The sequence below is a fragment of the Polypterus senegalus genome, chromosome 14, assembly GCF_016835505.1.
Source record: "Polypterus senegalus isolate Bchr_013 chromosome 14, ASM1683550v1, whole genome shotgun sequence".
NCBI lineage: Eukaryota > Metazoa > Chordata > Cladistia > Polypteriformes > Polypteridae > Polypterus > Polypterus senegalus.
This window is the reverse complement of record NC_053167.1, coordinates 103784237-103806955: the sequence shown is the minus strand read 5'-3', so window position 1 is coordinate 103806955 and position 22719 is coordinate 103784237. Positions and strand designations below refer to the sequence as shown.

Genomic DNA, 22719 nt, shown 5'->3' with positions numbered 1-22719 from the left:
TTTTTCCAGCGTGGAGAAGTGTGCAAGAGGAGGAACATCAGGCAGGTTCTTTTTAACAAAAGTTCCTAATTTGAAGATAGCGAAAGAACTTTTAATCTGAATAATCAAACCTTGTTCGTTTGCTTATTTGACAACCTGCCAAGTTCTGAGAGGATTGTGAGCCTTGGGTTTATAGGGTCATTATTGTCAGGTATACAAGTAGATGTACCTTATCCTAAAAGGTTCCATCTTCTTTACATGTAATGCAGTGTTAAACACCCACTAAACAAACATCCAGAAGGAATGCCCAATGCAAGTAACTTGTGACTGCACATCAGTAATACATAGGAGTTTGTCTAGGCCACATAGTTAAGTGAGCAAAATATACGACAATGGCTGAAGTGCGGTTATTACCACAGAGTATTCAGTGTTACTGTGGATATTCTTGAATTCAATTCCCATAGAGTTACGTTTTAAGACAAGATAAACTTAGAGAGATATTTGATATTAACTATTTTGGACTAACCAATCTGGCCATGCATTTTTGCCCAAAGGGACCAGGTTTAAACTTTGATTTTAGTCAAATTAAAAGGAACAATAAACATTGATACACTGCAGAATTAACCAGATGCAAAGGGCAAAACAAATGCCCCATAACATAACTAATATTAGTAAGTAATGTCAAAATCACACTAAAACCCTGCTCCGACATTCCAAATCCATCTGACATAACATTATATATATAAAAACATATACTATATAGCTTTTGTAATGCTATCATTCACAGAATGGATTGCTTTGCCAAACAGCTGGCACTTCAAACTAAACAAACAGTCACTGGAACATGCAAGCTACACACTCAAAATGGAAGCTCCTCCTGAAGAATTATTAAGACTTCAAGTCTTAGTGAACTTTTGCTCATTTTCCTCACATTAGTGACAGCATTGCAGATTTCCTGAAGGTTAGTAAAAACAAACCATTGCTTTCCGAGCATTACATCTGCACACAGTAAGATGGATAGATAATTTATTAATCCCAAGGGGAAATTCACATACTCCAGCAGCAGCATACTGATAAAAAAATAAATGATAAAATATATATATATATATATATATATATGATAAAAATGCAGGTAAAACAGACTGCTCCTCTGTCTGGAGATGATACAGTTCAGTGGATGCAGTAGATTCTCCATGATTGACAGGAGCCTGTTCATCGCCCGTCGCTCTGCCATGGATGTCAAACTGTCCAGCTCTGTGCCTACAATAGAGCCTGCCTTCCTCACCAGCTTGTCCAGGCATCAAGCGTCCTTTATGCTGCCTCCTCAGCACACCACCACGTAGAAAAGGGCACTCGCACAACCATCTGCAACATCTTATTGCAGATGCTGAAAGACGCCAGCCTTCTAGGGAAGTATAGTCGGCTCTGTCCTCTCTTGCACAGAGCATCAGTATTGGCAGCCCAGTCCAATTTATCATCCAGCTGCACTCCCAGGTATTTACAGGTCTGCACCCTCTGCACACAGTCACCTCTGATAATCACAGGGTCCAGGAGGGGCCTGGGCCTCCTAAAATCCACCACCAATCAAGGACTCCTTGGTTTTGCTGGTGTTCAGGTGTAAGTGGTTTGAGTCACACCATTTAACAAAGTCCTTGATTAGGTTCCTAAGTGATGGTTAAATCTTTTGGGTTATTGTCCTTAATGGGTTAATTCACATTTGCAAACCAGGGTGAAAACTTAAAGGTTCTCAAAGTGTGGTGTACTGACCTCCTGTGTAGTAAGGGTTTGAAGTCCAAAGTCCACAAGAATGTGGATTCAAATCCCAGTACTGACATCGTGTGACCATGAGTAAGTCACCATACCTGCCTGTGTTCCAACTGGAAAACAAATTAAATGTAACCAATTCTATTTCAGATGTTGTAAGATGCCTTGGAAAAAGGGGTCAGCCAAAAAAGTAAATATAATTTTTTAACAACCAGGCTGCTGCCTAACATCCACAATACTCGAAGTAGTGGGTCCAGGGGGAGTACATGTGAAAGTAACATTACGATGCACATTTTCCAACTTTCTTACCAAAAGAAACTAATGCTTCAATAAATTTTAGCATGCACAACATGAAAAAATATTCACAATCAATATTCACCTGCGGTCACTTCCAATAACTTTCTGCACTACCAGAATTCTTTTAATAAGCTATATACTACTGTGTTCCTGGAAGTATATGAACATGCCATGCCACGTACAAGAGGGTTATTGGTAGACAACAGAGGCTGCAAGTTCTTCTTCCAACCCAGTTTCTTAATTCAAAGCTAATTATTACTGCTGAAGCAACTCTTGCTCAACCAACATTCAGTTACCTCACTTGTTAAGATATCAGTGTTTGGAATTCAATTCATAATCACAAAGCTGGGTTTGCTGAATTTTTACTGGCATGCTGCGATGTGCATACATTTTTCTCCTGTTTTCACCACAATTTTCTCTCTGTTGTTCATGTTCTAGCTCTTAAAGCCATTACTTAGGAATAAGTCACTACAGCCTTGCAGTGTTTGCCCACATCTCTTTTGCTCCTTGTTACTTGATATTGTCAGATTATAAGAATGGTATCAAAGAATGAATTAGAAAAAGGACAAAAAAAGTAATGTACTAGCATAGCAAAAATACAAAGACTTCTAGATTTCTTATGAATGTAAAAGTAATTTTCTGAATGAAGAAGAGTGTGGAGAAAAGCAGCTGAACAGGGATATCAATTAAAGTAAGGAGAGTCATTGTGAAACTATCTGAAACAAAAACTTGCTGCCACAGAGTGCCTAAGGACTTAAACTGCAGAAAAGGTGACCTAACCTGTCTGTACTAACCTTCACATTTGGTATAACAAAACAGTTGGAAAGAAAGGCAAAAAAGGATGTAATGACAATTAGGACCAATTCAGACCAAAGCATTTTAATTGTATTGTTGTTTTAGCACTTGACTAGAATGCTGCTAAACCAATTTGAAAAGTTATTTCAAATTACTTTCATGAACTTATTCACACCTAAGCATTTTAAATCACAAGTGGGTTAAAAAAAAAACTCCTGCATGCAGCAGTTTGTGTTTTTTCAGCCAAACATTTTTTCCATTAAAATCAATAGCAGTGCTCATAAAATGCTAGTACATTTTTTTAAAAAAAAAAACAGGAAATGAATGCCTCTTTCTGGATAAAGCATTTCAGTGAAACTAGAAAACAGAAAAAAAAAACATGCTTGCATCATGCATGCGTGTGCATCAGTCTTCCAGCAACAAATCTGAGGGGCAGATTAAGGTCCATAGCTTGCAATCAAGTGGCAAAAATTCAACAAAACTTACTGGTATACACTTAATTTTAATACAAGTTAAAGTTTAGCATAGATGATCTAACAAACAGGCATAATACCACCACAGAGCTCTTCCTCACATCGCCATATTGGATTTGCATGTACGCATGTATTTCTGGATTGATCAACATTACTGAATAACTTGAACCAAGTATTTCAACCCATTTTTACACAGAATACTTGAAAGGTGTCAGTGATACTTCTCATTTAAGAAAATACATTTAGTTCTTAGAAGAAAAAAAAAAAAACAACATCCAAGTGCCGGTTGAATACTGGTCACTACACTACCAGATCACACCACTTCAAAATATCTTTAGCAAATAACTGGATAAAAACTAAACAGATACAAGTTTCTATCACAGGAGTGGACACAGCACACTCTTTTCTCCTTATCTGTGTGATTGAGCCCTGAAAATGATCAGTGCACTGTGTGCTTCTTGCCTTACTCCCATTGCTGCTGTGGTAATCATTGGTTCCCAGTGACCCTAAACTGAGCAGATTAAATCTACCTCTCAGCACATGCAGGTTTACATTTATATCAATATAATATACAAATTCTTCCGAGTTGATAACCTGTTCCTAACTAGTGGCCACTAGGCAAGTTATACTCTTGAGAAATAATGCAATACATCGCTACCTCAGTGATCGACACCTGTGTATAATACTGAAATTTTCAGGACGCTGTCTGTGCTTACAGAGAGTCCAGAATTGTCCTCTTGACCCGTCTGCTGAAGAACAGGGTGCACCCAATGTGCGCACCTACAAGGCTGATGACAACTGCTCTTAAAGGTGCTATGATCACCAGGTCAAAGTCAAAGACGACATTATGGAAACAACCACTTTACAATATGACGACACCTCATAACCTACACAATGAAAAGGTTAAATCACATTTCCCTGCACGATGCCTCTTTGAAATGCTTGAAACAATGCTTGTAAAAATGACATTAAAAACACTTGAAAAATGTGAAAATACAAGAAATCTACAGTATAGGGATGACTGAAAATGGTAGAACAACAATACTGGCAAGCAATTAAATTAAATGCCTAGGCCCAGTATTGGTTTCCAATTGCATTAGAACAGGAACAAAGACCTATAGCTACTAAGTTAGGGTTTATACTTCACGCGACATTTGCTCCTGGTACACAAGCAGTGTACTTTTTATACTTGCACATGTACTTTATGTAAATCTGGATGATTCCACCAGATTGCAGTGCAAGATATCACCATGGTAAGAAAACAATGTTTTATAAATTCAGGACACCTTCCCCCAATATCTATGAAAGGGATGGGCATTTAATGATTACATCCATCAATCCAGGGATGCACCCATTAAAGCAAGCATCAAGCACAAGTCAAAAATAATCCCTGGATGAGGCATCAGCTCATTACAAGTTGAACACAAGCTCACACACTACTAGCATCATTGTAGCATCACCAAATCCCCAAACCTACACGTCCTTGGAAGGAAACCGGAGCACACTGTGGAAACCCACCAGGACAACATGCAACCTCAAGGTAGGCAACATCAGGGATGCAACTCCCTACGAGGCAGCCACGCTATCGCTTCGCCACTGTGCTGCCCTCAAATGTGTAATGATTAACAAATATTCATTATTTAAAATTTACCTGTAAAATGTAATATACATTAATGCATTTCATCATGAAAGTGATTTCAAATATAAATCTAAGGATTCTAACTGTGCAGAGAGCTAGATCATCATAAAATGTAATGTGTTGTGTGTGGCAATTGCTGTCTGCCGTGGCTGTCAGTGCAGGAGGAAGCCCCAGAAACACATAGTGATTAACAACTGGGTTGGTTTTAAGATGACTTCTACGACAGTCTACTTTAAATGTCAAAATAAACTACAAGGTTAAAGTGGAAGTTGAGATCAAAACCAAAATTTCCACTTTAAATTCAAAATAGATCTTTTCAGTGTGTCCCCAATTTTTTTCTTCTCTGTGGCTCAAATACACTTCCATACATTCTGATGCCGTTGTGAAGGTGCAAAACAATAAAGACGGCACAGAAGATGGTATATCTATAGTGTCATTACGTATGGGGAATATGTGATGCTTTAAAATAAAAGCACCACAAATACATTTGTATGTCAGCATTTTGCTTCACCACAACAAACTATTCAAACATCGAAGCACGCACATTGATCCTGTAGGATCTGCTGTCACATGTTGATAGTTAAACAGAGACTCTGCCATCATGTTCCAACTTGACCATAAGGGCCTCCCCAATGTTTTGCTGGTACTGCAACTGAAGACGTGCTCAGACAATGCGTCAAATGAATGCTGGGAACATGTGGCAGCCATGATGTGTCCAACCGGCCCTTATACTACATAACAATTTCTACTTCAGTACTGTTCCTTTCTCGTCTGCTTCTGTTTGCTTATTGTGATTGCCCTTTCTTTCTCTTGCTCAGCTCTTCTTCCAACTCTGCCCATCTCCAGTCCAACCTTTCTTTCTGTAAAAGTCTCTTATTTTACACAGATTCACTTTCAGATTAGCCTTGATAGCCCACCTCTGGCCTTCTATATCCTTTAATTTAATATAGCCAATGACATATGCCACTTCTGTTGCATCACTATTTGTTAGTCTGCTGGTGGTTATACTAATACCAGTACTAATATACTAAAGGTGATTCTAGATTACAAAAATGCCCCTAACAAGTACTTATCCGGAAATATAGCTCCTAATGCAATCATACACACATATTTATCATTACAAGGAGTTACACAAAAGTGCAGGATACCCCCCCCCCCCAATCTAGGATAAAGCAAGGCAGAAACTAGTTCTAGATGGAATGCAGTTACACACAGTCATCTATGCTCATGTTTACCAGGGCTACTAAGACTCACTAAGCATGTTAGAGTACCAGAGTCTTTAATTAAAACAAACTGAACAGAAAGGCTACCTACAAGCTCCACAAAGCAGGGAATCAAATTAACATAAGAGGACAAAGTTTGTGCCTATCATGGATCATCTCACATGGGCAGCATTTTCACTGTTAATCACTCCCAATCAGGGGTGGAGTGGCTGCATATGTCCTGTCCTCCTGGGGTCAAGTAACCATCAACCTTAAAAGCTTTCCTTTCACTTAACTGTATAGGCTTTTGATTGCTTATCTTATCTTACTAAACTTTAGCAAAGCTACTCCTGGTAATACCTTCTGCACCCCACCAGTTAGGCTATCAAGTGATGGGTATGACAATGTTCAAAATGAGTGATGTACTTTGGTTCACTGAAAACTTCAAGCAATTCGGGATTGGAGCAAAATGAAAACTACTAACCAAAATAACTACTGTAGGTCCTCTCACTCCATTCTAGTACTACACGGTTGCACAACAGGAAAAAGGAAAGCGGAATGCCCATTTGTGATAAATGCTTTAAAATGTACACTGAAGCCATACATGATAGTATGCTTCCTTTGTGTGTCAGATCCAAGTACATATCAGAATGAGTAGTTCAGGTAATCAGGTCATGTCTGGTTTGTTGAAAGCAGTATTAACTTGCAAGGTTACTTCAAAACAATTCATCTACTGACTTGTGCACCTTGTAATTCATTTTAGTGTCACTTCTTGCATTTTGTGTGTGCCTATAAAAAAGTAGAGTATTCTGGAATAAATCAATCTGCAACTCTTAAAAGGTCCATTTGGTCTGGCATATAAAATTACTCATTCAGCATGTCATACTTAATTAAAATGACTAACCTTACAGCAACTCTTATGTGGGGTGGGGGGTTGAGATGACTACAGTAAATCCTTTTGTTCAACAGTTAAGTTTCTCTCATTTTTGCTTTTCTCAGCACCCTGTCAATACACAAGTGTATTGTTTCTGTGGATATTAACATTATGTTTTGACTATACTGTATTTGCAACAGGTGTAAAGTGCTGTGCGCACTGGACTCAAAAATGAAATGTAGTTTTTAAAAATAATTTTAAATTCTAAGATTGGCTGTACATAAACAGTGCAATCTTCCCATTGTTACTAGGTGCTGAAGGGAGATAAATGAAAACTAAAATGTGTTACTTCCAATTTCACTTTATGCCAATTTGTCCAATTACATCTTACTCATTCATCAACTGACTTGTGTAGTTTGTGTAACACTGCCATTATCCTTTGGGATAAATAAATTATGCATCTAAACCTAATGCAAAGATTATGCTGCAGTTAGTGTGATTCATAAGACAAAGGACCGTGGCCTTATAGTGTCACTTTTTGCTGAAATACATTGACAGGTACCTCCTCCTTTTGATTGATTATACATAGACCTCAGAGAAACGACAAGAGATACACAGATTTTCAGCATCAATACTATGTAAATATCTTACTCAGAAACAGGCGTGTTACTGTTTACATATGCACCTCTATTAGTACCGCTCATGAGAGAACAAAATGAGTTGCATTTATTTTTTTAAAGCCTTAAAATGTATTTTTAAAGCATTTATAAAAGCTTTAACAGTAAAACATTTAGGAGGACTTCAGCTACTTCAAAATAATACTGACTTCCCTAGTAGTAAATCTTAAAATGCAACTATAGAAAAAGAGTACATACAGTACTTGCAATATTGCATCTAAGTGTTACTATATATTTTAAAAAGTGATTTAGCAAAGCGGTCTTTTACAAATTTTTTTACGTAATGGTAGACAAAAATGCAACTGTAGTCCATGGTCTTTTAAGCAGTTTGCCATATTTAAAGCATTAAACCCTTGAAAAGAATGTTTATTTATGGCAAGCTTCAAAATCACATAAAACATATATGCAGCAGGAAACACTACTGAATATTATACATTTAACAACAAAGTATGAAACATGCATCTGAATAGTCAAAAAAAAAACACACACACACATACTGCACATTGTGCAAGTAGAAGGACTTTTGTTCATGTAACCAAATTTCAGAAGCACATAAAATCAAAGCAATAGATATTTAATACAGGGCCTGATATTTAGAACAGAATTGCAGGCATTCTGCGTAAATTAAAAAATTCCCACAAATTGTTTTTTAATGCACAAATTTTCTACACATCCTTTTTTGGTAGGAAATCTTTCTTGGCTGTTGCAAAAATATTCAATGTCAATATACATTACTATTTTATAATTGTGACTAATTTCTTACTTATAATTAATATAGATGCTTCCATGATTTACATTTTGTAAAACTTGATTGCAGTCACCCTGGACTTGAGTATTGCGCTGTGGAATTCAGCTGTTCAGTGGAGCCACATAATTGAAGAGCAGAAAGTCAAAGACAATACGAGGAGCTCTTTGTTTAAACTGCACATCAGAAGAAACCACTCAATTTTGTTAAGTTGAAGGCTAAAATCAGGTATATACCACTGACCTACAGCCATAGACCATGGTTAGTCTAAACACACCCTTTATTTTTAGGATGTTGTAAGCCCATGTCTTTGATTCTTCTTAATAATGAACAGCCTAATAAGTATCAAGTTCAATATATTATCGCATATTCATTTTTTATTACATCTTGAGAGTACTGGCTTTTTGGGAGAGGATAGTTGGGGGATTCTGTGCGTTTACTTTAACCAGAGAAAAATCTCTGGGTCATGCCAACACTGAAGCAACACACACACTAAAAGCAATGCCCAGCCTGTTCATGAGCTCTGATATCACGATGAACCTGCTGGCTTTCTTTGCCCTCATTGTGTACAATCCAGAAGGTTAAAACTGAGGTGTACTGGTCAACAAAACAATCATTTGAAATGAATTGTGGACAACAGATCATGACTGAAAAACATTTGAGCTTACATCTCAGGTGTTTGCATTTTTTTACTCTGTGCAGTAGTTAGAAATCCCTTCTGGGGAAAAAAAAAAAAATGTTATTTGATGCAATGATATAGAGTGTCACTAAAAAGTCTACAGACCTAGTTGGTATTTTCTGTACGTTGCTTAAAATCATCCGAGATCAGGTGCCTCATCTTGGATGAGTTAATGCCGGTGAAGCTCATCCGCGATAAGTCAGTTTTTCAAACACAGCTGTTTAGTAGATTAGTCTAGCTGGATCTAATCATCTGAGATGAATGCACGCACCCGCACCGATTGAAAAAGCCCATATATATAGTCTAGAAAACATGATCAGCAAGTCTTTGATAGGCTGCAACAAAATGACAAAAGAACAGGCACATTTTTTTTCCCCCCCACACAATCAGAGCAGAACCATTTGTTCGAAGGATATGAAGAATTTCAAGATTTAATATGCATAAGGGGTAACACTGCAAAAGCAGCCCAAACCAGAAAAGACAGCTGGCAAAAAGTAGTGTGCATTGTACTTACTGAATGCAGCATTTCCTATGTGTCAGGTTTAATTATTATTTAATATGTCATATTTCCAGATCAAACATGAGCACAAGGAGAACATGGGAACAGGTTAAAGTGAAGTACAAGAATATACTTCAAACTGGTAAATATTGGTATATAACTATTTAAAGACTTGTTGACATTAAGGATCATATATAATATAAAAAAACATTAAATTTTAAAGCTAATAAGAAGGCAGACAAGCAAAAAACAGGTGGAGGTCCACATGGTCCAGACCTAACCCCTGCAGAAGAGTTGGCTCTCCAGCAAAATGCCCATCGCCCTGTTTCTGAGGGCATTTTTTTTTTTTTTGGTTGGGTCAGTTGCAGGGAATGTCATATCCTTGTCTGATCAACGACATATTGACGAAAGTCAAATATTTGATGAAGACATGGTGTCTGATTATTCATCAGGAGGAGAGGTACATTTCAAATAATATTTGATCAAACTCCACTCTGATCAGTCCCATGTGCCCCAATCACATTTGGAAATCCTGGGTAATGAGAATGTTAGGCTGATTGGGAGATTCTTTATAGAACTGTGGGAGTTTTTGCCTGTGTACCTGCAACGGCATGAAACGCCTCTTATTGTCTGCACACACAGGTGTCCAGGAAACACTATGAAAACCCAAAGGAAATATTTCAGAGCTAAACAGACTTTACGAATTGCCTGGCAAACTGCACTTTTAGACAGATTTTCCAAAATCGCCTACAGTATATATATATATAAAAAAAAAAAAAAGTGCTGCTTGCAAAAAAACGCAAAGCAATGCATACTGTCTGTGTGGTTGTGAGAATTTCCTCCGGGAGCAATAAAGGATCTTGCCGATCGCGCAAAACCCTCTATGAAATTCTCTTCTTCCAATTTGCGCACCAATAGATAGATAGATAGAATTGGTTGCTCATTCATGAACGATGTAGCCATGACTGAATGAATTCCATGCATGGAAACGGATTGTGTGAGATAATCCTCCGAGCAGGTTTGAGGATTTGGATGTGCTGCTATGACAACACATCCAGGATCAGGCCAAATCGTCAACAATTACATCCTGCTAAACGAGTAATCCACATATGAATAATACCCCCCTAGGCAGGTTGTTGATGACAACTCATTTATGGTTTGGAATGGTCATTTGTTAAAGACACAATACAAACATCATCATGCAATTACCAAGTTGGGACTAGGTGCACCCAAACTGAACAGCCAGCCAACCATGGCCATTATTGCAAATACACAGGAACAGATGGTGTACAAGTGTCTCTTTATTGCAACCATGAATAGTGCTGTATTAATAAGTGTATATTTTTTCTACTCATTCAAAAGACATTTAATTGGTCACATCACACTCTCAAATAAATTGTGTATTTTTAATTCTCAATTAAATGCTACAAATGTGGCAATAAAGACTTTTGCCATTGAAAGCAGAATTTGTGGGATACCTATAATCTTCTTTCAGCTGCTCCCACACCTACAATCCCATGCCAAAATTCAAACCCTGGTAAAATGTTAAGTCATTACAAAAAAAAAAATTGTGTTCCAGTTTTTTCCATTAGAAACAGCCGGCTTCAATTTTTTTTTTTTTGCACTGCAACAGAGATAATTGGCTTTCCTCCTACTTTTTCAGTTTGTCTTTCCTCATACTGAAAACTGCTCAATTTGGTTCCTCTCTACTCAGGCATATTGTTTACTGTTAAGAATGATTATATCACTTTTTATTTTTTTTTTACTGACAGTATATTTAGAAAACCTACAGTAATAAAAAGAATGTGAAATTTGAATGTACTCTAAGAGGCATCAATATTGAAGCAAAGCAAAAGGTTAACGGATATGTTGAATATCTTCAGCCATATTTAATTTTGTAAAACACCAAAATTTTTAAAAACAGCAGTACTCCAACACATTATGTCAAAAGTAAATTTAAAACCAGTATTTCAAATGAAATGTGGCATTTTCCATTTTAAAAGCTTGTGTTCCAGAGCAAAGACTAACCTGTGTTTGTTTTGTTGGGTTTTTTTTTTTTATAAATATTGCACAATGTGAGTGAAGATTCATCTTAACTTAAAAAAAGTAGAAAAATAGTGTATTGAATTCTTATTGCACCTACTCTCTGCAAATCACATAAAACACAAAATTACAGTGGCTGCTCACCCAATTTTAGATTCATGGGAATGTGAGAAAACCTGAAAACTTCCAAGTCATCAAATCGAAAGGTGGAAAAAACTCTCTCTTCTGTGTCATTTCTGCGAAGCATGCATAAACAGTACTCTATTCAACATGTGCTGGCAACCTTCCACATGTAACTAGGGACTTAATCCACAGAGCTGAAGGGGAGGCGGGTCCCATCCATTTTCTATACAAGTGAGATTTGAAGAAACTTGCAACTGCTCTGACAGTCCAGATAACCCAGTGGTACCAACACGTTAGCAGCAGTTCTGCAAGTTGCAAAATTAGGCCTCCATAGATCAGACTAAGTCCCCCACCCCAGCACATCCCACAGATGCTCTATGAGAGAGAAACCTGGGTAATTTGGAGGCCAAGTCAAACCTTAAACACTTTACCTTACGATTCATCATTTACCATCGGACCTTACTTATTCTATGTTAATTAATGTTGACTTATGTTTATTTTTTATTGGTGTCTTCTATTTTTCTATTCTTCATTTTGTAAAGCACTTTGAGCTACATTTTTTTTGTATGAAAATGTGCTATATAAATAAATGTTGGTTGATTGATTCAAGCCATTCCTGAAAAATGTTAGTAGTTTGGTGGAATACATTATCCTGTCAAAAGAGGCCAATGCCATTAGGTAATGCCGTTGCTATGAAAGGGTGTATGTGGTCTGGAGCAATTTTTGGGTAGGTGGCACATGTCGAAGTAACATCCACATGACTGCCATGTCCCAAGGTTTCCCAGGAAAACATTTCTCATAGCACCACACTGCTTCCGCTGGCTTGCCTTCTTCCCATAGTAGATCCTTCTGCCATCTCTTTCCCATGTAAACAAGTCACACACACATATCGGGCTGTCCACATGATCTAAAAAGGACCCTTGATTCAAGACCAGGCCACTTTCTTCCATTACACCATGGTCCATTTCTTCTGGCAGCAGACAGATATCTGCATGAGCACACTGACCGGTCTGTGGCTACACAGCAAGCAGTGCCAGACTGTGTGTACCGACACATTTCTCTCATGGCCAGCATTAGGTTTTCAGTAATTTGTGCTACAGTAGGTCCTCTGTAGGATCAGACCAGATGGGTTAGCCTTCACACACATAATTAAGCCTTAGACACCCATGGCCCTGTCATTGCATTTCGGGAACAACCCAGAAGACCCGAGGTTTAAAAGATATGACTCGTCATCTAGCCATCACAATTTGGCCATTGTCAGTCAAAGCCCAATACCATGACAGATGCCACTGACAAGATAATCAATGTTTTGTCAGTGGTTTTAATGTTGTGGCTGTTCAGTATATGAACTGAAAACCAAAGCAGAACTAGAATTGCCTGCAGTGGTTAATGTTGCTGCCTCAAACTACCAGAGATCTTTGTCTGAACCCAGCCTGGTCACTGTGTGGCATGTATGCATTCCCCATTATCTCAGGGTACATCTTCTCCAGATACTTTACATTTCTCAAAGTATTTTATAAGACATCAAAGTTGGACTGATTTGTGACTTTCAATTAACTTGGATACATCATCATGTTCTGTAATGGACTGGAGATCAGTCTACAGTTGGTTCCTGCCTTGTACATAATGCAGTCACAACTAGGGATTTCACAAGAACTGATACTTCGGTACCATACCATAATTCCATAAAAATAACAGTGCTAGTTTAACAGTATCAGTAGTTCCAAATCAAAGTTGGCACTGCACTCATGCATGACTGCAAGTAGAAAAATTACTTCTGAAGGCCTGAAAATATGAGAAAAGGGTGACTAAAAGCATACATCTGAAAAGGGCTCGTAAGAGTGATGCTATAATATCACATTAACACAGTATCTAAAACAAACAGCAGAAGTTATGTCTGGAAAACTTTTGTTTTCAAGAGAGTAAAATTATAGCACAATTCTGTGAACTGAACTTGTTAAAAAATAAAAAACACACACATACACAGGCTTTTGTTACTGCTGCTTTTATATCTATAGACTTAGTTCAAATATAGATGTTTGCATGCTTTCAGTGTGAAATTATACAACTGATCAGATGAGAGCTGCAAATACTTAACTCGAAGAGTCAAAAATTTATACGAGAAGATGAAATGATGGCAAGAATAACCTCCTTTTAAGTTTTCTACACAGTCTCAATAAAGGAACTGAGACTTTACACCCTGGCAATACTACCAACAATGGTAGTTTCAATCAAAGTGGCTATTTGGCTTCTCTAAGCTAGCAGTGAAACGAGTTCCTCCATTTGTTAACTAAATAAAATGTATTTAGTGTTCCAATGATTCAAAAGACAAAGCACATGCTGCTACTGATATGACATGTACTGTGTTAACAGAAAAATAAGAGACATGGCAAAGAATACATTTAGAAATGTACACATAAGGTAAATCATGTAGCTCATATTATTCTTTATAAATCCCCACAAGGTTAAAACTTTATAAAACAAAATATTTACTATTACACTAATAATAACACAACTACATTTATATAGCACCTTTACCATGCTTAAGGTCAATAGGGGCATCGCTTTGTCCGTTACATATAAAACTACAATGCAACATCAGAAATGTCATTTTTAAAAATGCCAATACTAGTTTGCTAAAATGATGGTGGGCTAACTACTTGATGGGTTTACCACTATTTAAAAGCTGTTCCGTTTTTATTTATATAGTTTCATATTCCATTACAGAAGGCAGCACAATATTGTTTACTTGAATAATGATGATTTTAAAAGATGCCGAATGCGACTTCATTGTTGATGCGGTCTGAAATAGGATTCAAGTATCAAAGTTTCACTGGTACAGGTACAGAAGACAAAACGTCTGGTACTGTGACATACATAGTCAGAACAGGGTCTGGAATTTCACAATAGTATATTGCAGTTGTTCCTTATTAGCACAAGGAACCAGACTACACCAGGTTCCTGTTTCGATTCCATCGGGTTTTCTTCAAAGACTCCTTCAGCTATTATTAACATTCAAACTGCAATTGATTTTAGCCTATTTAAATTTTATTTATGACAAGGCTGCACTCCAAAAGAATTAGTACTTCTCACAGTTTGTAAACATTAACTTAATTCATGTTAACGCAGATACAGAAGCCAGAAAAAGGACATCCAGTGCAATACAAGTACCTCCAGATTTAAAATATTTATATAAAAATAAAACAGCAGGGGGAAGAAATGGATATCAGCAGTTTCCTTCATATCTGTTGCGTTTAAATATACTAACACAAATTTATTGTATTAAGTATTAGCAATACATTAGCAAAAACTACTCGAGAGCTCTTCCTTGTAGTGTAAACAACTGGCACCAAGCCCGCAGCCCTGTTCTGGTTTCTGGAATTACTAGAGAAACAACTTTTTCATGACTTAAGATGAATGAGTTTATTCTTGGTCCCAAATTAGTCCAGTTTATAGGATACTAACCAATACAAATACAAGGTGCAAGAATACTGTACAAAACAATCAGACAAGTGTCAACTGTGTTTAAACATAACTTTCAAAAGAAATCATGTTGTTAAACTCTGTTTATTTAAGCCTGGCCTATAGACCAAGTGTAAAAGTTTCACTTAACTACTGTTTGAGAGTTTGAATGGCAAGAGTGGTGTCAATTTAATGGAAAAGGATTTACAAAACCGAGAGAGGACAGTGCCTTCAATGTAGAGCTTGTTTGAAATCCCAGGCTTTGTGCTGGTTTCCCCCCTTTTCTTCTGGTTATTTGGTTTGCTCCCACAGTTCAAAGACACATCTGAAAATTCCACATCTGGTTTGTACTCTTGTTTACCCTTAAATGGACTAGTATGCCACCCCAAGTGGTTTCCTACCTTATGTCTATTACTGCAGAGAACATTCACAACAACTCTTGGGTTGCGGTCTCACACACACACAAAGCATAAACACACATTTAAAGAATTAAGCAGGTACATAATTCAATTACTACAACTGACAAATGTCTTACTTTCAGACTATTGCTGTTAATGCAAACCATGATAAGAATGATACTCTCATATTTACAAAAAAAGGCTTTCATTCATAAAGCAACACTAACTCAAACTTGTTGCTATGTGCGGAATTAGAGATAGAAGAAAACAAAAATCCTACAGCATAATGGATGGACTAATTTCACTACTAATCTCAAACTGGAACTGAATTTGTGGAAATTGGACACCCAAGCGATGGTATCCAACTGCACACTTTCTCAGCTCACAAAAAATGCTTTCTCTAAAACAGAACCCCTCACCCAACGGTAAAAGCACACTAGACATTACCAAAACTATTTATCTGCTTACTCGGTCTATTGTTTGAAGTATTCAGTCTCATAAATAAGTGAACAGAATCTTAATGCTAAGTGCAACATTTGAAGACCTTTTGGGTAACAAAAAGAGTAAATCAACAACACACCATGTATTGCTCAACATTTGACATTGCATACAACCAGTATAGTCTGCCTTAATTCTGCAGTGTGAAACGTTCGGATGTTCGCATTCACTGTCCTGCATAAAGGTTATAAATTATATGACTTTTCATCATTCACGGAAATGACAGGAACAGTTGAGGCACTGTTTTGAAGTGCATCATAAATTACCTTTATTTAACCACTATGGCCTGCAGACATGCTCAATTCTGCCTAAATGAATAATTTCCAGACAGGTAATTGAGACAGCTACAAATATCCTACTAGGACCATAGAGTAAATTACAACTATTTAAATCATGTACTAGATCACTCAGCTGCTGGAATGTTAGTGAAACTGATCCTTTTCCATTTTCCTGGATATGCACATTGGTAGTTCCTAGACAGCAGTGGAATCTAATCAAAGTGCTATTCATGAACAAAACATTTTAAGATAGCCACTGGCTGTTTAGCTTTTGTAAAAAGCCTCCATTTACCAGCCTTCTCCAGATGTCATGTCTACTAAAACAATTACGTTATTAATATCAAACTTTGAACCTTTTTTTTTTGCTACCTGAAAGACTTAAAGGGACCAATGAGAGGGCCATAACTACACAGCACACGCAGGTATGTTTATATTTATATGGAGCAAAATAAATATAAAAAAATCTATTCTACCTACTTTTAACTTCAGGTACATAGTGGAAATTACACATGTGGATCCACACAGTTAAAAAAAAAAAAAATAAGAACTACACAGATGGAACGGATTGTAAGACAAACATTCAAACAAACTACAGCTAAACTTTCCGTCCATACCACCGATTCTCATCTATATCATGTTATCACTAAAATTCAAGTGAAATTTTTCTGATGTCTGTGAAAGTGTATTGAGGGTTGGGTCTAACAAACATTTTACCTTTACATGGCGCCTCCAGGCATCGACCATCACCAATAAAAGCGCCTTGTCTGCTTATTATTGTACTCTTGCAACTGGAGCAATGTGCAAGGTTAAGTGACTTTGTGATATGGTGCCAGCTTTTGCGTTCACAAGTCTAAGCCTTAACCACGCAGCAGCCTACACTCTGTGAAGGGCGGTATGTAAAGTAACGAATTCAAACTGAAGAAATGCATCCCAATCAACGCCTTAAGTAGCTGTGTCAGCACTTCACACGCGGCGGTCCCCTGAAGTCGAGATGTTTTCTGCCTACCAGGAGCTTCCTTGGGATAAGCAATGATGTCATGCTTCAGGAATGCTGGAAAAAAGAACAGGGATTTTTACCGCCCCAGCCCCCCATCCGCTTCTGAAGGACATTTCATGTTAAAGGGCGAATGATGAAAGAGGACATTAAATAGCCGGCGCAGAGATCGAACTCCGTGGATGTGTTGCTCCACATACGCCGCTTGCGACCAGCATGGCCTCTCGTGCAAATACATTTACAGCCTTTCTGAAAAGGTTGCAAGTAAGCCTGCTATCACTCTAGCAGGCGTAAAGCGTTTAAAAAGCCTTGGTGTTTTGTTTACATTCTACACCCACCACTCTTAAATGGCGCATTTAAATACCCCCGTTGTTTTATTATCTTCGTATCCTACCAGCCCCCATCTAAGTCTCTTTAGACCTCAGACCTGCTGGTCTTTCAGTTGCTAATAAATGCATGACACTGCGATTTCGATCACAAACGTCCGTTCCTTAAAGAAAGCTGTAAACGAGAACGCTAGAAATGGAAACGCGCGCACCTAGCCCCCTGGGCGTCATCCGCACTCTCAAGTAACTCGTGTGTGTGTGTTGTATGAACAACACATCACCAAAAGCCGGCAGGTATGCGGTGGCACACAAACAAAAACCGTAAAATGTCCCGACCTACAAAATAGAAATTCTAAATAATAAAACGTTATGCACACGATATTAAAGACAAGTCGTGTGTTCATTTAAAAAAAGCTCGCCGTCCCGAGCTGGGAATCGATGACGGAGAAAGGGGAATTTGAGACGCCCTCCTCAGCATCCCCGTCTAAGCACAGAGGAACTGCAGGAAAAGTGCGACGACCATCGGGGTACCGCAGTCGTAAAACGGATTTCAGGAACGACGGGAGGCCTGGAAATGGAATTAATACTGACGATAAAACATCGACTCAAGTGGCCTATTAGAATATAACCTTCTTTCCACAAACACACAAGCACGTAGTCCACCCATCTCAAAACGCTTACTAAAACAAACGATACTTGCTACGTTTTTACGTTAAACTGCATAAGAAAATAAAAACAAACGGTTTCCACTAAAGAACTGAAGAGAAACCTCCCCAGAAGCAAATTTTAAAAATGCTTAAAATACTCTCCAATAAGCCCCTCTCACGAAAGAAAAAAAAAATACATTCCCACCGCCGCACTGATATGGTTTCAACCACGAGGAAACAGCGGCATTTCTTACCTTGTTTTTAACTTCGGCTGATAAACCGTAAGATGGTCCTTTGTTGAACTGAGCCATTGTCGTTTTTATATATCACTTGCACGTTTCTGTTTTCACACCAGCTGCTAAAGAATAAAAAAGAAAACGTCGGAGCCTCGAGGTAGGATTGTCGTTATCGTAACGTATTAAAAAAAATCCTTCGTAATCTGTAAAGCAGCTAATTAATAAAAGTCCCCGTGCTCCAGCCTCTTTTGCGCTCTCCAACCAGCAGCACTGCGACGGCTCCGCTCTACAGAAAGTTCTAGTTTCTATAGCTGGATTTTTTTTTTCCAAAAAAATGTTCTCAGCCGATTGACGGTGGCGCTTCGACCAATCAGAGGCGACTCTTTTGCATACACTCGCTCTTTGTTGCGCTGCAAAAGAAGCGCTGGGTGTGTGTAGTAGAAGAGAAAGAACGGAGATGGGAGAGAAGACCCCTGCTTGGCATCCCCTCCAATTAGGGATGGAACATTACAGTAAAGGCTGCTTTGTATTCTTTTTTCCATTTTGAGGACGCCAAGCTATGTTTGCTTCTTTTTAAAATGTCAAACTGTTTTTGTCAGAGAACTTTCTGTCTGCCTTATGTTTATAATTACGAATAAAATTAGGTGATAGTTTAGCCTTTAACAGACTGTTAATGAAATATCCTGCTTATGACTGTTAAATGCATAATATGTGTTTATAGTTCCCATGCCTGTACTTTTTTTTTTAATGGGCTGACCTAAGTTTATTCATCTCCCAAGGAAGCTGGCAAGTCGGTTGCACGCACTTACTATTTCATCCATGCATTGCTTCAACATAAAATATAACGCCAAATAATTGGAAATAACATTATTTTCATCTCTTAGCAGATATTAAGCATCTCAAATAAAGGATGAACATTAACTGAAGAGTAGTGTAGTGTTTAGTGCTGCCATGCTGCCTCACAATTATTAATATTTAAAATATAAATATGATCCTGGAAATATTTAGTAAAGGGTATTCAAACAGCAAATATAGAACAATAATAAAATAATTATTACAAAAATACATATCCATCCAATTATTGAACAAGCTTGTCTATTTCTGACTCATTGTGGCTATTTAGTTATATTTTTATTAATAAATGCTTCAAGCACTTTACTTAAACAGCAGGGGAGCCACTTCAACCACCACCGATAACAACTTAAGAAATCTGACAAACGAGAGCGGCCATTCAGTCTATCAAGCTCGTTTGTTTAGATAATTGCTAAGCTGTCCAAATATCTAACCCAGGTACTTCTTAAAGGTTGTCAAGGTTTCTGCTTCAACTACGTTTCTTGGTTATTTGTATCAGATTCCCACAACTCTTTGTGCAAAGAAGTGTTTCCTGGCACTTCCTGTACACAATTCACTATCACACTGAAAGAGTTCTGCTGGATCTACTTTATCAATGACTTTGAGAATATTGAAAATCTGGGTTAGGGCCCCACACAGTTTCCTGTGCTCACGACTAAACAGATTTAGTTCGCCAAGTCTGTCAGAGTTTGGTTTGATACAACAGCAGCCATTTTTGTGCCAATATGCTCACCAGAATCTAGCTATTAGATGGAACAGAGAGATAGTTAGCCAATTAGAGACCTAATGATTAGGGGGCCAGGACAAACAAGGTCATGGTGGGCAATTTACCTAGGACATTTGGATATACCCTACTCTTTTTAAAAGAGGCCCAGGGATCTTTTATGACCACAGAGAGACAGGACCGTGGTTTTACGTCTCATCCGAAGGACAGCAAAATTTTTTCCTGGGGGCACTGGGGTCCACATACAGACCACAAGGTAAGCACTCCCCGATGGGAACAGTAACACCTCTTCCAGAAGCAACCCAAGCTTCCTTAGTTGTTCTCCCATTCAAGTATTTGCTGGGCCCAAATATGCTTAAATTCAGGTGGATTACCTGTTCTGAAGTGCAGGTGGTATGGCTGCTGGCATCAGACAAAGGACTGGAACCAGGAGTGAGTGAGGTTCAAAGTAATAAGGGCAAAGACTGTATATGTTACGTGTTATGTATATGATTTACAGTATTTACATAATGTTTGTCAAGCTTTGTAATACGTTTTCTAACTAGTAGCTGCTAAATCAGTTCCTTCCAAGCAGTGTGTATTTCACTTTACAGCCAGACTTGCAGTGATCATTATCACACTATCGAAGATCAAGAAACAACCAAGCTCCTTATGACAAGTCACAAAATACTGAATGCACCAGCTCACCCATAAAATGTACATTGCTTGCAGACAAGTGACACGTAGCCTGCCGACACTAGCAAGGGCCTGGCCTCTGCCTAACTAAAGAGGAAACCAATGTCAGTGTATTGTAATTTAAAGATGTACATGTAAACTTGGAATACAGACAAATTCCAGTTTAGTCAAATGTATAGTGTAGTTCACTACAATTTAAAAGAGTATAAGTAGAAATTGTCAAGGTGAATATTTCAAATTTTTTCAGTAAAGATCACAAAGGTAAGAGATACAGCATAAGCGGTGATGGACATAGTTACTTAGAAGTAATACTTTAGTGTTAAGATTTAAAGAAGAAATCATACCATATATTTACTGTATAGCCTTCACATAGTTATGGAAAATTGATTTATTTTAGCCATCCTTTATTCTGGTTTAGTGATGACTTCTGCTTCCATTTTATTTTCTGAGATTTGAACTGTGTCTGTCGGATGAGCTCAAATTGCATTAGGTTTGCTCCTGAATATTGTGACTGGCTTTTTCCACTTTACCCAGCCCACATTGTGAGGAATATGTTGTAAACAATAAGATATGGTATCCAAAATAAACAGGTAAGAAAAGAACCAACAAGATGATGTTAGAGCAGCCATTCTTCTTCTTATTCTTTTGATATACTGTGTAGACAATTTAAGAAAATACTATATATTCACCAGGATATATGTGAGAATCATTTCCTGTAAGTAACACACACATTTCATTTTCTCTGGGTTTTCTGGACACAACGTAAACAGAAAGAAGAAATTCAGTGAATATTAGCTTAATAAAGAGAACAAAGCGTCACTTATAGAGGTCTTCACACCTTTGTTTCCCTTCTATATGTTTGTTCCCTAAAACATACAAAATATTGCATGTTGAATTATTGCCCAACTAACAATTTGAAATGATATACTGTAGCTCAGTATATTTTTTAAGATAAATGCTATGCAGACATTATAAATCACACACAATCAGAGAACAAATGCAGGTAAGAATATGGGGTATAATACCTTGACGGTCCATAACAAACCAAAGAACTGTAAGCATGTGATACTATTGCTGACTGGTAGCACATATAGCAGTTAAAAACAAGTTCATATGCAAACTGCTCCTGGTATCACATTCTGACTGGGACAAAAAATTAACAAGAATGTGAAGATGTTGAACAGAGGCACATGATAATGAATGAAGCTAATGCATGCTAGTAAAGGCCTGGTGTTAGCAAAGCATTAAACAAAAGACAACCGTATTAGAAAGGCCAAAAATGCAAACATGCTGTACCAATACTGAACACATTTCATTAACTGATAGTGTTTCATATACAGTACGCATACTACCTGGACCAAACATAGCACAACTAAAGAGGTCAATGGTCATATCACAAAAATAATGGATATAATTACATAATTTTGGTTGAAGGTTGACAGAGGAAACATGATTTAGAGAGGAAAGCAAGACTAAAAAGACAGAATAAACAATATAAAAAGTTCTATCTATCTATCTATCTATCTATCTATCTATCTATCTATCTATCTGTCTATCTATCTATCTATCTATCTATGTAAGACATACAGTAGAGTACAATTTAAAAGGGCAGCTCCTTACACCAGAAATTAATTCTTTCTTTCTTTCTTTCTTTCTTTCTTTCTTTCTTTCGTTCTTTCTTTCTTTCTTTCTTTCTTTCGCAACCTGCTGAACCAGGCTGTTCAGGAACCTTATCCTCAGCAACCTCTTCCAATACACACTGTGAAATTCCCAGATGCTCTCAGTCCAGCTGAGAGAAATAATCTCTCTAGCATGTGCTAGATCTGCCCCCTGATCTTCT

General features: G+C 37.6%; 1 protein-coding gene across 1 annotated transcript in view; it reads right to left on the bottom strand.

Annotated features, from left to right (window-relative positions):
- Positions 1-18940, bottom strand: part of cnn3a (calponin 3, acidic a) — a 39485-nt gene extending 20545 nt beyond the window's left edge. The window contains exon 1 of the mRNA XM_039734623.1: positions 18647-18940. Coding sequence (XP_039590557.1) covers positions 18647-18703 — 57 coding nt within the window. The 5' untranslated portion in view covers positions 18704-18940. The remainder of the gene's footprint in view (positions 1-18646) is intronic.
- Positions 18941-22719: the final 3779 nt, after the last annotated feature.